Below are 13,460 nucleotides of genomic sequence, written 5' to 3'. Positions count from 1 at the left end.
CAAATATTTAGTGCTTGTTCTAAATATTGTTTGTGTGTGGCTCTAGCCCTCTTTTCTTGTACCTGAAGAGAGGCAACAGCATCCACTATATAATGTGCCCTGTTAGTTACTGGTAGTCTCGCAGGTAAGGCAGTGAACACTGAAGGACACCAATATTTTTACATTCACCTTCCAGAGGGAAAATTTTGTATCCCCATGTATGTAAAACCTTGTTTCTTTGGTATTCTAGGTCTGGAATCCAGCCCCTGTTACATTCTTTTTCATGGATTCCAGGAGTTGAAAACAGAATTTACTCCTCCATGGTACTTCTTGTGAGACCTCACGCAATCAAAGTATAATTCTTATTACTGTGATTGAGCTACCTAAATAGCTGGCCAGGTGAAAGAAGAAAGAATCCTTCCCTGGACAAAGCAGCACAGGACTGCCAAGGTGGCCAAAAAGAGCAGAGAAGAAAACCTTCTAGATTTTCTAGATTGAGTGCTACAACCACCTTCCTTCAGCTGTGAGGGAAGTGCTTTTCTGCACACAAAGTATACCGATCATATTTGATAAGCAAACAGCTTCTTTAGTTTTACTGCACATTTTTATTGCTAAGACACATTTATTGTCTGGATTTTTCACACCAATTACTTCAACAATCATGAAGGTCAGGTCAGCTTCCCAGACAATACACTGCAAAGGAAGTTTCTGCACCACAACCTCCTGGCAAGGTCTCCTGTGTCCCATTGGCCTCCTCTCTTCTAGAGCCCCCTGAGATGAGCTGCAGTGCACAGAGTACACAGAACTGCAGCTGCTTGTAAGTCATCTTCAGCTTATAGGAACCAAACATATTGCACGAACTGCTCCAGCTAAATAATTGCTCCCAAGACTAGAAGACGAGGCATTTGGATCTTTCAGCTTCTGTGATTTGCCTAAGGAGTGAAAACATCCTGAAAGCTGCTCTAAAGGAAACCTGAGGATCCTCTGAAACACATAAAACTAGTAGATCATGAATGACTCACATAAAAAACAAAACCAACAAAAACTCCAGGGAGCTGGTCGGAACTACTGTGTACTAGCATTTCCAGAAGTTTTTCCCAAACACACTTGTTGAAAACTCTTTTCCACTATCACTGCTTATCTAAGTAGTGCTAATAATGTGCCTGATTCATGTAGTTTCTTGCCAGATTGCAGAAATTAAGTTCAACTAAAGCAATGCTTTTTGAACACTGGGACAGTGTCAACTATGCTTTGAGTGTTACCGGATTTGTTTTACATTATGCTTTCACCAATGATACTGCACTTGTCTTCTATAATATGCCAAACCAGCCATTGATACAGCTGCTCTTCATGCGTTGATAATTTTAGCATAAAAAAACCCTGCATCTAGCTTAAGCTATGGCTGTGTGTTCTGCAGTAGGTAACAGCAGATTCTTCTCTTTTAAAAGTTCATTTTAATCAAACTGGGAACGAGAATTGTAATTCGTCAGGCTTCAATAGCACTTTGCTTTACTACTGTCTTACAAGTCTTGAGCAGACTTTGTACTTTGGCAAGTAAACTAAACTGAATTGCAGCTGCACTCAATCTCACCTTACTAAATTTGGCAGAACCAAATAGGAATCAGCACTGAATATTTTTCAGTGGCATTCTGATCTAAATCAGCATGTGCCCATAAAGCCTGAAGAAGCTCATCATATGCTGTAGCTGATCAAGAACAGTGCAAAAAGAAGCTTCGACGAGACGTAAACAGCAATGTATTTGGAATAGCACTGATCCAAGGTCTGATTTAAATAAATATAAAACATCTCTTTCTACCAAATAATGAATTGAAAGGGAGCTCACATTTTATGCAGTCTCTCTAAAAGACATTGCTTTGCTGCCCAGAGAACTTTGAAGTTTGTCCCAGTGGCTTTCACAGAAACTACCTCAGAGCTGTGTGGCAGAGGAGGCAGATTCGCAGCTCTTTAGACTCTGCAGCATATTTTTTGTCCATCTGTCACGTCTCCTAGATTCAGGGACTGACATAGCAGCCAACTTATAAAACACCAGCAGCAGGAACTTTTGCCACATGTTTGAAACTAAAAATGTAAGGCTACTTGAAAAGTCAATAATACAGGGATACAGAATTCATTTTCATATTTGACTTAGTAAAACTATTGTTCCCAATTAGTATGGAGCAGTTGCAGAATTTTGCTTGCAAAACTAGTATTATCCCTTTTTGCTTTATGATTCCCAAAGGTTTATTTTGTGATTAGAAAACTAAAAACATTACAGTAGAGACAGAACTGTTCTCCTTTTATCCTCCAACACCCACAGCAAAGCCCTGCCTCACAGCTGGGATTACAGCAGCAATTTGACAACAGAAATGACCCTCCTCGGGGCAGTGCCTCTGCATACGTCTGGGGAATCGATATACACCACTTCTTGCTTGGGGCTGTGCCAAAGGCGAAAAATAGTTCTAACTGAATGAATAAAACGTGTCAATAGTAAATTGAAAGGTGCATTTTTGCTTAAAAATCTTTCGATACCAAAATAAAAACATGCCTACCAAGATCATATATTCACACCTGGCAGTGAATGTAATATTTAGCACACTTGATTGAAATGAAAAAACATGGCAGTGTATTCCCCCCTCAGCTGGTCTAACACTCTTGAGATACCTTACCTCTTGCTTGTTGAATTCTACTTCTAAGTCAATTTTTAACAAAAATTCATGCTACTCTGAATTCTGCAGCACCCATGAGAGTTTGGAGGGATATCTTGTTTTAGTCACCTGTAGTAGGCTGGATGCAAACACAAAGACAGCAATTTTTTGCAATTTTTAAAAAAGAAATCTGCTTATCAAGCCAGTGCAAGCACAACTGTAAAAAACCCCAAGTTCGTTGTTTGCAGTGCTTTTCATTTCTTTTTAATTCCTCTTAAAAGACAGTAAAACATGTGGTTCTGTCATTATTCTTGCATCTCTAGGGATGTGAAATACATGCTTGATGCTTTTCTTTTCCCTTTCCCTTTGCTGAGCCAATCAAGAGTGCAAGCAAAAATAAAAAAGAGGATGCAGGAGAGATGACAGTGGGACTACAAGCGATGCCAGAAGTTTCCTAATGAAGATGCAGGTGACAAGATCAGGGATGTAGGGGAGAGTTCCACTGCATTTGCAAGTCCATGACACAAGAACCTCCCCTTTTCGCCCCTGCCATGAGAACGTGACTTACTTGGGAGGCAGAGGTGTCTCACAGTCAGTCTTAGAGACAATCAAAACAAGACAAAATCTACAGTAGAGCAACCTGCAGTCAGAAATACTCCCTTGGGCCTCCCTTTCAACAACTGATCGAGCAACAAGATGTTAACACAGGTAACTTCTAATGAAGACAAACTTTTCATGCGGAACCTGTGCCAACTGGTAACACCTTTGCCCGTAACGTTTAATTTTTAAACAATCTGTTTCCATCCATGTCCATCTGCAGACAGACACCGGAACAGTCTGGAGGCTACCTTGCTGAGCAGCCACAGAGGCCAGGTGAAGCTACACACAGACAGCAACAATAAGTCAAGATAAGAGAGCAAATGACAACTGCTGTCGGCAGCAGTTCAGTGAGCAAGAGCACAGTGGCAGGCTGAAAGGGTCATATGTGCAGAGTCAGGGAATGAAAAGTTGCGCTCTTCTCAGATGCTGGAAACTGTGAACGCTGGAAAACATGAGACTGAATCCTCCACTTCTGTACTTGCAGGAATTTGGAGGGCCCTTTTGTCAGTGGTGCTCAAAAGCAAACATATTCTGGCGCTCTTGTAAATATACCCTTCTCTCCAGGTCAAAGTGGGAAGCCTTGGTGTCTCCTACCACAATGCATGTTTCATCTATCTGGCACAGGAACCAGACACCCACTAATGCTTTGATTCTTAAAACCGGGACTGTGTTTACTTTGATGGTAAAACTCTCTCTTCACCCCTTCTTGTCTATACCACTCTGCTGCTCTTTCTTACTGTGTTTAGGCAGCACTTTCTCTTCGCTGCTCCCTTTGGTTTCCTGCAAATCCCTCTGCTTCCTCCTGTCCCTTCATTCCTTGCCACAACAAAGTTATTGCTCTGACCGCATTTCTCCTGGTTATCAAACTGCAGGACAGTGAGATGCTGACAAAAACTTTGCGAACAGCTGACAGTGCTCAAATGAGGTAAAAAGATGATGTTTCTCCTGTTCTTGTTCAAGAAGTACTTCCGGTTTAGTAAATGATAAAGTGCACTGATACATCCCCTTCAGCTCTTCACAACTCTTTCTGGGAGGAAGAAGCTGCTTGCTCTGTGATAGATTACAGAGCAGCACCTTCCAATTGCAGAACACATCCTGCCACACACAGTTTTGGGATGTTCACCTTATATATCAGAGTTTTTTTTCACCTTATCCATTGAGGGAGAACTGAAAGCTTCTACCTGGAAGCTAATAATCACAACCCTAATTTGACCTACTGTATACTACTGGACTGTCCTGGTTTCAGCTGGGATAGAGTTAATTTTCTTCCTAGTAGCTGGTATAGTGCTGTGTTTTGGATTTAGGATGAGAATAATGTTGATAACACACTCATGTTTTAGTTGGTGCTAAGTAATGTTTACACCAGTCAAGGACTTTTCAGCTTCCCATGCTTTGCCAGGCGCACAAGAAGCTGGGAGGGGGCACAGCCAAGACAGTTGATCCTAACTGGCCAAAGGGCTATTCCATACCATATGACGTCATGCTCAGTACATAAACTGGGGGGAGTTGGCCAGGTGCAGTGATTGCTGCTCAGGGCATCAGTTGGTGGGTGGTGAGCAGTTGTATCACTGGTTTTTTTTTTCCTCTGGGTTTTGTTCCTCTCTTGCTCTCTTGTTGTTTTCCTTCTCATTACAATTTATTATTATTATTATTATTATTATTATTATTATTATTATTTTTGTTCTAATTATTAAACTGCTCTTATCTCAACCCATGAGTTTTCTTACTTTTGCTCTTCTGATTCTCTCCCCCATCCCACCAGGGGGGGAGGGTGAGTGAGCGGCTGTGTGGTACTTAATTGCCGACTGGGGCTAAACCACAACAGTCCTTTTTGGCGCCCAACGTGGCGCTCAAAGAGTTTGAAATAATAACAGATTAACCAGACCGTATTAAGGAATTTAGATCTGTTAATAGTGGCGGGCCACAATATTGATTCATCTGTTCCCTATATTGGCTTACCTGAGCTGCACCATGCTCATATTTTTGGTGTACACGTTAAAGATCGGTGTTGGTTTTCGCAGTTTGCTGTGCTCTGCAGTGATTAGTGATGTTTTGCCTGCAAGATTTGTTATTAAAACAGTGACCTTGGGTTTATTTTGGTATCTAAGTGTCGTACGGAAACCATTACTGTATGTCGGGTACCACCTTAGGAGACAATTAGCAATTATACTTCTTCCTCTGAGAGATTTTTTATGGAGGAAATACAAAATGGCACCTTTGCTACTTTCTTCTACAATGTGTCCTCCTTCGCTACAATAACTTTTCAGTATCTTGAACATCCTTGGGTAGTTAAGATACTTCTACTGGTATTGCTTGGGAATATTGTTTCAGTTTTGTCTAAGATTAGTAAGCAATTTGAGAATATCATCCAGAGATCTGCCCCAAGGCTGGATAGTTATGAGTGGCAGGGTGTGTGGGATAGCATGGGCAAATGCCTAGGATGGTGGGCACCTCCAGTGTTCTGGAACTTCACCTCTGAACAAGTGCAGAATCCTGAAAAATTAGTAGAATATTTGGAAAAAGTATGTTGTCACTCTGACAATTCTAAGGAGATACAAATCACTGCAATGTTGTGGGGCCTGGCCCATGCCTACCGAGCCCTGTTCAACACTATTCAGAACCCTCAAGGATCTGGTGACAAAACGACAGACACCACGGCTACTCCAGTCCCCCCTGCAACAGGCACTGCAGTCACTCCAGCCCAGCCTGCAACATGGACTATGGTCTATTGTGATAGGTAATCTAAGAAGCAAAGAGCAGACAGAAAAAAAACGAGGCTGCTAAATTTAACTGAATTGGAGAAGTCCATTAATACTGAAAGTCTTTCAGGGCTCAGCATCACCAGTTGCTGGTTCCTCAAGCCAGAATTCCAACCTTTTAAATACACTGTCATCAGAAATCCTAACAAATCCTAACTTCCATTCAAATGAAGTAAAAGTGCACCACAACTTCATATTATAAAGTTTCAGTTAAAGTAACTCATTTAAGGAGTTCAATTCCACTGAAAGAGCGTGATTTTTCATGATTTAGCATCGTATTTTAAAAACCCAGTTTAAGTCACCAATTTTACGTTCTCATACTCCAAATGACATGTCAATTTACTTTCCTCATTTATTTATTCAGTTATTACTACGCTATCAGTCGGCACTATCACTGAATGACAAGCTTAGTTATACTTAATGCAGCATCATCCACTTTTCCACTGCACAGATGAAAAAACCTCCTACTTCTATACAATTACCTTCTGTAATACCATACAGTTAAAAACAATTTGGTACCTAGCTTCTGAGTTTCATGAAATTCAGCACTGTTTTGTGGCTGAGCAGTTCATCAGTGCTGCATTATCTAGCTCCAAAAGGGCTCACCATTGCAGCTCCAGAGTAGGTAATCAATTCACTGCCAACAAATTCCAGAATGGTTCACTGATTCAGTGGTTCACCAATTCAGTGGTATCTAACACCGGAACTGGCAGCAATTCATTGCCATTGAGTGTATTAATTCAATGTCACGTAATTCTAGAGAAGTGCATTCAAAGTCACCTAACTCCAAAGTGGTTAATCATTTCAATGTCACCAAAGTCCACAATGGTGCATTAATTCTGTCTCGTCTCCTTCCACTGTAGTTCATCAATTCAGTGCCCCGAAACTCTGAAGTAGTATTTAACCCGATTAAAACTCATCAAGAAAGAAAAAGGTGCTGAGAAAATGAAGAGACATACATCGTAACAAATGTAGGAATCAAACCTAGAGGTCAAGGGATCTCCATTGCAAAGACATAGGTGATTTAGTTAGGTAGATACTTGTAAAGTATTTTAAAAATATACATCTACCAAATTCTTTAGCTATCCATCCAGCACAGTGCATATGCAAAACTTAATACATGCTGTGTGCTCATGGATATCCAAACACATACAGCAAGTGCATATCTTCCTTTAAATTGGACCAAATTCAAACTCCAGTCATTATCAAGTATCCCTGAATAAAATAATTCGGCTATCACCTTTTTAAAACTGCTGCCCAGTTGGGAGAACTGTTCTAGTGCAGACTGAGCTGCGCTGATGCAGCTCAGTCTGCATCAGTCGGAAGAGGGATATAGACACCACTGCTGCCCTGATCTGTGAGGTCTGACCAAAGACCTCTGCTGGAACCTGCTGACTTCCTTCCTCGTCTGTTCATCCATGTCAGAGAAAGATTTGAAAAAAGCTGGATGCTTTTTTCAAAAGAAGCCTTAATCTCCTCACTGCGTATGGTCTGGCCACATTTTACAGAATATAACCTTAACTGCACCTCTCCCAGACGAAAAGAAATGCAGTCAACTGCACTAGCTCTCTTGTTCTCTCCCTCTCCAGGTATATCATCGATGGTGGCTATAACGGCACACAAAATCTTACATCGCTGTTAATACAATTCAACTTCTGACCACTGAATAATCACTACATGTCACACTACACACATGCTCAATTCTTTCTTAAGGAAGAAGAAATATCTATGATAACATATGCTCAATTTCCAAAAATCTTCCGCTGGTTACATGGGTAGTACTGGAAAGCCTGATGAATGTATTTGAACTGCCACCCCCTGTACAATGTCTCAGGCTATAGTCTATCACCTCATTTTATGGCACGTTCCCAAATACTTAAGCCCATTAAGTCGAATATCTTTAAGAACTTTAAAAATCTGTAAGCAAGTTTTCATGAAATACTGATTTCAGTATCACAAGCAGGTTCTACCATAGTATCTTTATACAGAAGAAACAGACTTGCACCGTGTTTAAATTACTATCCTGAAAAATCTGAATTTTGACCTCTAATCTATACACAATACTCTTAGCATATGCACCAAACTGGCACTGAAACAAACTAGAGATGGGTTTCCTAATATTCACAGCTATTATTGTATCCATCAGAACAATAATCAGAAGACTAACTATAGAAAAAGGACAGCAGAATCAGCCCAGTTAGTTAAGGGTGGCCCTCCCTTTGTAACCCTCAGACTATTAACTCTGTGGATCACAACCTGCAGCATGGAAAAGACACTGTCTGTCACGGAACAACTTTGTCACCTTTGACAATAACAGGGTGGCACTTTGGCTCTCTGCCTGCCCATGTGCCAGCCAAAGAGCCCAGAGTGAGTAGCAAAAGCAAAAGAGCTGGCACAGCTCACTTCTCCCTGCAGCAAGGGAGAAAGAGGGATCACACTGTGCTCTGAGTCCTAATTTGCCCAGTGCTCTCTGTGCCTGGACACAGGCACAATGAATTCTCTCTTACTCAGGGCAGGTGGAAAGGTGACAGTCTAATGTTAGTGACAGATGAAAGACTGATGGAAATTTTTTTGCCCCTGGCTTGCCACGCAGACCTCCTTGGGAGCAGAGATCAAAACAAAGTCCATGGTCGCACAATCCCTACAGCATCATACTGCCAGTAATGCCTTAAAGGATGCACTTGAACTAAAATTGCTCATTCTATTCCTGGGAGCTTCCAAAAACTGTAAGAAGGTTTTATTATGTACGCACTTTGATAAGTGCCCAAATCTCACTGATGTTTAGGAACAGTCCGGTACTGGCATTTTGTTTATGGTATCTCCCCCTGCCTGTCTCCCTGGATTTACAAGTAACTAAATAATGGTTACCTGCATAAAACTGAAGTCTGAAGTAAATTTGAACTCCATTTGTATTTAATGGTTTCGAAATACCAAGGTGATGTCCTTTTTTGAATGAATTTTACACACACATCAATAAACAGCAGGTACCCAAAGCTTGGCCTCCTGGGGATTCCTCAGCTCACACAATGGCGAATGCAATGAGATGGCACAGCAGCATCTCTTGGACAGACATTTATAAACTAAAGAGGCTGACATTTTCCTCTCCATCTATTAGTTCATGGGGGTGTTTTTGGTCAGGATTAGCCTGCTTTTTTCCAGTACTAAAGATTTGCTCTATGATTAACACCGGTGTAAGTGCAGAGGAGAAAAAAGCTTCAGCCACCAGCGACAGATCCAGCCCACAGCTCATACTGGAATAACTGTGACTGCAGAACAAATGACCTGAAATAATCTTACATTCAATTTGAAATGAAAGAAGGTAATATTTTCACAGCCTTTAAACAAATGTTCGGTTCCTCACTGCCCTTTTCTCAGTGCAACAGTCCACTGCCCTGGGCTTATTTTCATTGCATCCATGATGCTCCTTAGCTAGAGCAGGGAAAAACTGAGACTCACAGAGACCAAAAACACAGGAAAAAAAAAAATTGAGAAAACAAACACAGTCTGTGTAACAATGTGTACCAAAACACTTTTTGGTACAAGGTTTGTTTTTTTTTTACTAGGGCCCAACTGTGGCTTAGATAGGAAGTTGTATAGGATGGGACAGGACACTGAGCCAGATGTTGGAAAGCCAGATTTCCCAGACCTTTTCCTTACACAGAGGATGATAACAATCATCAAAAGACCTTTCGAATTACTTTCATTAGAAAAAGGAAACCATTAAAGGGAAAAAGAAAACCCTCACTATGAGACAGAGCCAAAGCAAAACAGCTTGTAAATAAACTCCTTCCTGCCTAGAGATGTTGCAAAGAACCTTCTTGTCTTTGTCACAGCAGGTCCTTGCCTCCAGTTTGCTCTCAGTCAGGGTTGCAATAAACTCCTCAGGGGTGCTGCAGGAGTCTTTTTCTTCCTGTCACCCTTGCTGTGTATCTGTTCCCCATTCCTCTCGGTAGCGTCCCAACATTTGCTGCGATGTTACCAGCCCAGCAGGGAGGAAGTCTGTATTTGGGCTGTATAATGTGTTTACAAAAAAGTAACTGTGACATTCCATCACAAAAAGCCCTGATTACACTGAAAATGTTCAATTTGTGCCATCAACTCTCTGTTTATATATAAACATGACTTGTCAGTATCAGTGAGACCTACAACTATGTAACATCGACATGATTTGTGAGGATTTAGCTCAAGACTGATCAGCTCCACGTATGGAAGGCAAGCATAGAGATCCACAAACGCACTCTCTGCTGCTCACATACCATCATCACTGTTGTATTTCTGATAACAAAACAAGGTCACAAGCTAGAGCGCAGTTATCAATATCCTCAAAAAATAACAACACATATGTATATTAAAAAGAGATTTAAAAATAAGGTTTTTTAAACTTACTTTTGGAAGGGACACGCAGATTGGATCGTACCACTTGTAAGGAGTCTGCTTGAACTCGAAGCTCATAACTTTTCACACTTTCATAATCCAGAGACTTTCTAACTGAGATCACGCCTGTTCTGTTATTAATAGCAAACACATCTGAAATCCAGCAAAAACAGAAGTAACTTTTTAAGATGCATAAACACTTTTTTTTAATGCCTAAATGCTTCTATTTTGGTGATGACACTATTTTCTGACACTGTCTTCAGAAAGTCATTCCCATCCCTCCCTCAGGCCTGTAAAAGCCCATATAAATCCTCTGTGAAGTTGTCTTCAGAGGAGCACAGCAGCTGAATCTGACCTGGTACTGGAATAACCAACACTGGCAAGAGCAGCCAAGACAAACAGCTCACTCTCACAAAAAGGAGGATGGGATGGGGAATTCTTCCACATCCCTCCAAATAATTTAGTGTAATTTTGCTTAGAGATTTCAAGGCAGATCACAGAGTACCCAAGAAGGATGCAAATGCAGGAATGATGTTTTATTTAAATATCAGGCTCTAATCTAATACTTGTGGCTATAGCACGGCAAAGTATATAATGCCTTAAAACAGATTTCTAAGCAAGAAGTTCAACTACATCAAAGCTATTTATATTCTTATTTCAGTATGCCATGGATTCACGCCATGTGGCACCACTGTGAATTTTCACATCAGTGAAAATTTCATTGTATTTTAGTGTTTATTGTAATCTTGCTAACTAATCTGATCTTTAGCTGATCTCTGAAGGCTTGATAATGGCAGTCCCTCCTGCTTGTCCAGATGAGGTGGGATTTCACCTCAGCAGCTTTATTCCTAATCGCTATTTCTTGAAGACTTCTGATGCATGCACTAGGCTCAGCATAACCACTAAGACTGAAATATTAGTACTTACCCTCTTCATTTCCGGAAACAATGGAATATACAATTGTCTGGTTCAATGCGGCAGCTGTAACAACTGCGACCACAGTTCCTTTTGGTGCACTTTCACTCACTGGTGGCGGTCTGCAGAATTGAACAAAAGTATTTGTGTCATCTTCCAGTGGCCTGAATAGCAGGTTACTGAAACTTATTCCTCAGGTTAACAGTTTCATCCATCTATTAGGCTACCAAAGTGAGAGGATGTTATTACAGAAAGACATATTAAAAAGGCAAAGGTTTAACCTTTGCCTCTGCAAATGCAAAAAACAGTAAGAAGTCTTACTTCCTACTGTAATAAGAGTAAGAAGTGACAAGAGGTAATATATAAAGATATAATGGTTCTTAGATATGAGAAATGGAAAAGCAGGGAATAATGAGTAGAAAATAACAGAAACACAAGAACCACCACAGACTGATAAACTGCAAGTAAAATTTAGAACTTAATAGCTCTTTTATGATACTCACCTCTACTAAGAAAACTCAGTAATCTATCAGAAATGCATGCAGGAAAATTCATTCATGGGTAAATCTCTATCATTTAAACAGTAAGCACTTTAAAGCCACCTCCACAGGAATTTCTACTCTTCAGAAAGATCCAAATATTTTCCTGCCAACCCATTTCAGTACTAAAAGCCTGCAACTGCAACTCAAGTATACATACACATCTTTTAAGCATTCAGTAAATTGCTTCTGATTCACTGAGCACTGATTCATGTAACGAAAGAAAAAGAAAAAAGATTACACTACTAACACATTGGTATCTCATGTTCTTTGTACCCTACAAACACTGAGAACTGAGCATCTCATATTCAGCATAGTTTCATCCTGTATAAATAATGAGTTTCCTCCTGAAATGCTGCAAAGTATTACTTCACTCTTTCTCTTCTATTGTTCAAATGCTATCCCCTCAGAAAATGTGATGAGTAACATTTTGAGATGCTGTTTCCTCAAGGAAACTGTAACTACTTCAGAATGAACAAAGAGTCTGTGCTAATGTATTTAAAACAGCAATCTAAACAATTTCAACAGGGAGAAGTGAGACTCTTGAGCTAATCTCAGATTTTCATCACAGCAAGTAAAGGCTGAATTCATGCTTAAAACTATTCATGCTAGTGAATAAATAAATTTGAAAGGAAGTTTATGCACTCATTCATAAATGCAGATGCATCTTTATTAAAACTAACATTATGCAGTTATTTTCCATTTTTAAAAATTACACTCACTCAGTATATAACGAAATAAGAGACAGACGAGGATATGTTGAGATAGGCTCCTAAATAGGAGTAGACTTTAAGGCGTATATCAGCTGTGCACTGATCTTCACAATTCTGGACAGAATCTACACTTGCTTTCTTTTCAGAGAATATTTTATGACTTCCCTCTTTCATCCTCCAGGTATTTTTCAAATACTCCACCCCATACCACATTTTCCCATTCTAAGGGCAGAAAGTTGGAACCCCAGGTTACAATCCTAACTATTGAACCCAAACCTTTGCCATCACACACCAAGAGACCAACAATCTGCCCTTGATCTCTGTCTTACAAACATTTTCTTTGGGATGAATATTGGTTCGAACATCCTAGAAAAAGTTCTAGATAATGACACTGAATATACGGAATTCAGTTAAAAAATTTCAGCAGGTAAGTTATTCATTATCATTTAAAAAAAAAAAAAAAAAAAAAAAAAGAGAGACCTGGTTAGTTTGAGTGATGATGCCTGTTACACGACCTCTTGCCCTGGAGGTGATGTACTTGCCTTCATGCTTTGCAGCAACTGCCTTCTGCCTACAAGAACATTGGTCAGAAGTTTACCTTTGCTTCTGCCTCTTCCCTCAAGTTGCTATTCAGACTGCCTTCACCCTGACCCTAGATTCTCTGACTGCTCCCTTACTTTGCCCTAAGGGCTATAATTCTCTTGCTCTTCCCGAGTTCTTGCTCTCAGCTTAATCCAATTATAGCACCATATTGCTGGCTTGACTGCTCATGCTCCAGATTACACCACCTGTAAAAAAGATGCCAAAGGCAAACCACTCGTAAAAAAAATGCCAAAGGCAAACCATATCCATGCCCCACAGGGGTAAGATGCACTCTTCCTTCCCTTCTTGTAACATCTTCCATTGCTTTATTTACTTGTTTTGTTTTGCTTCCTG

The 13,460-nt window shown here is 40.3% G+C and overlaps 1 protein-coding gene across 4 annotated transcripts in view; it reads right to left on the bottom strand.

Annotated features, from left to right (window-relative positions):
• Nucleotides 1-13,460, bottom strand: part of PCDH15 (protocadherin related 15) — a 388,852-nt gene that overhangs the window by 68,574 nt on the left and 306,818 nt on the right. For all 4 annotated transcript variants that reach the window (XM_075504147.1, XM_075504150.1, XM_075504148.1 and 1 more), the window contains exons 23-24: nt 11,285-11,394; nt 10,370-10,510 (exon numbers count right to left, since the gene is read on the bottom strand). In XM_075504147.1, the coding sequence (XP_075360262.1) occupies nt 10,370-10,510; nt 11,285-11,394 (251 nt within the window). The remainder of the gene's footprint in view (nt 1-10,369; nt 10,511-11,284; nt 11,395-13,460) is intronic.

The sequence above is a fragment of the Mycteria americana genome, chromosome 6, assembly GCF_035582795.1.
Source record: "Mycteria americana isolate JAX WOST 10 ecotype Jacksonville Zoo and Gardens chromosome 6, USCA_MyAme_1.0, whole genome shotgun sequence".
Lineage (NCBI taxonomy): Eukaryota > Metazoa > Chordata > Aves > Ciconiiformes > Ciconiidae > Mycteria > Mycteria americana.
This window is presented reverse-complemented; position numbering and strand designations above follow the sequence as displayed.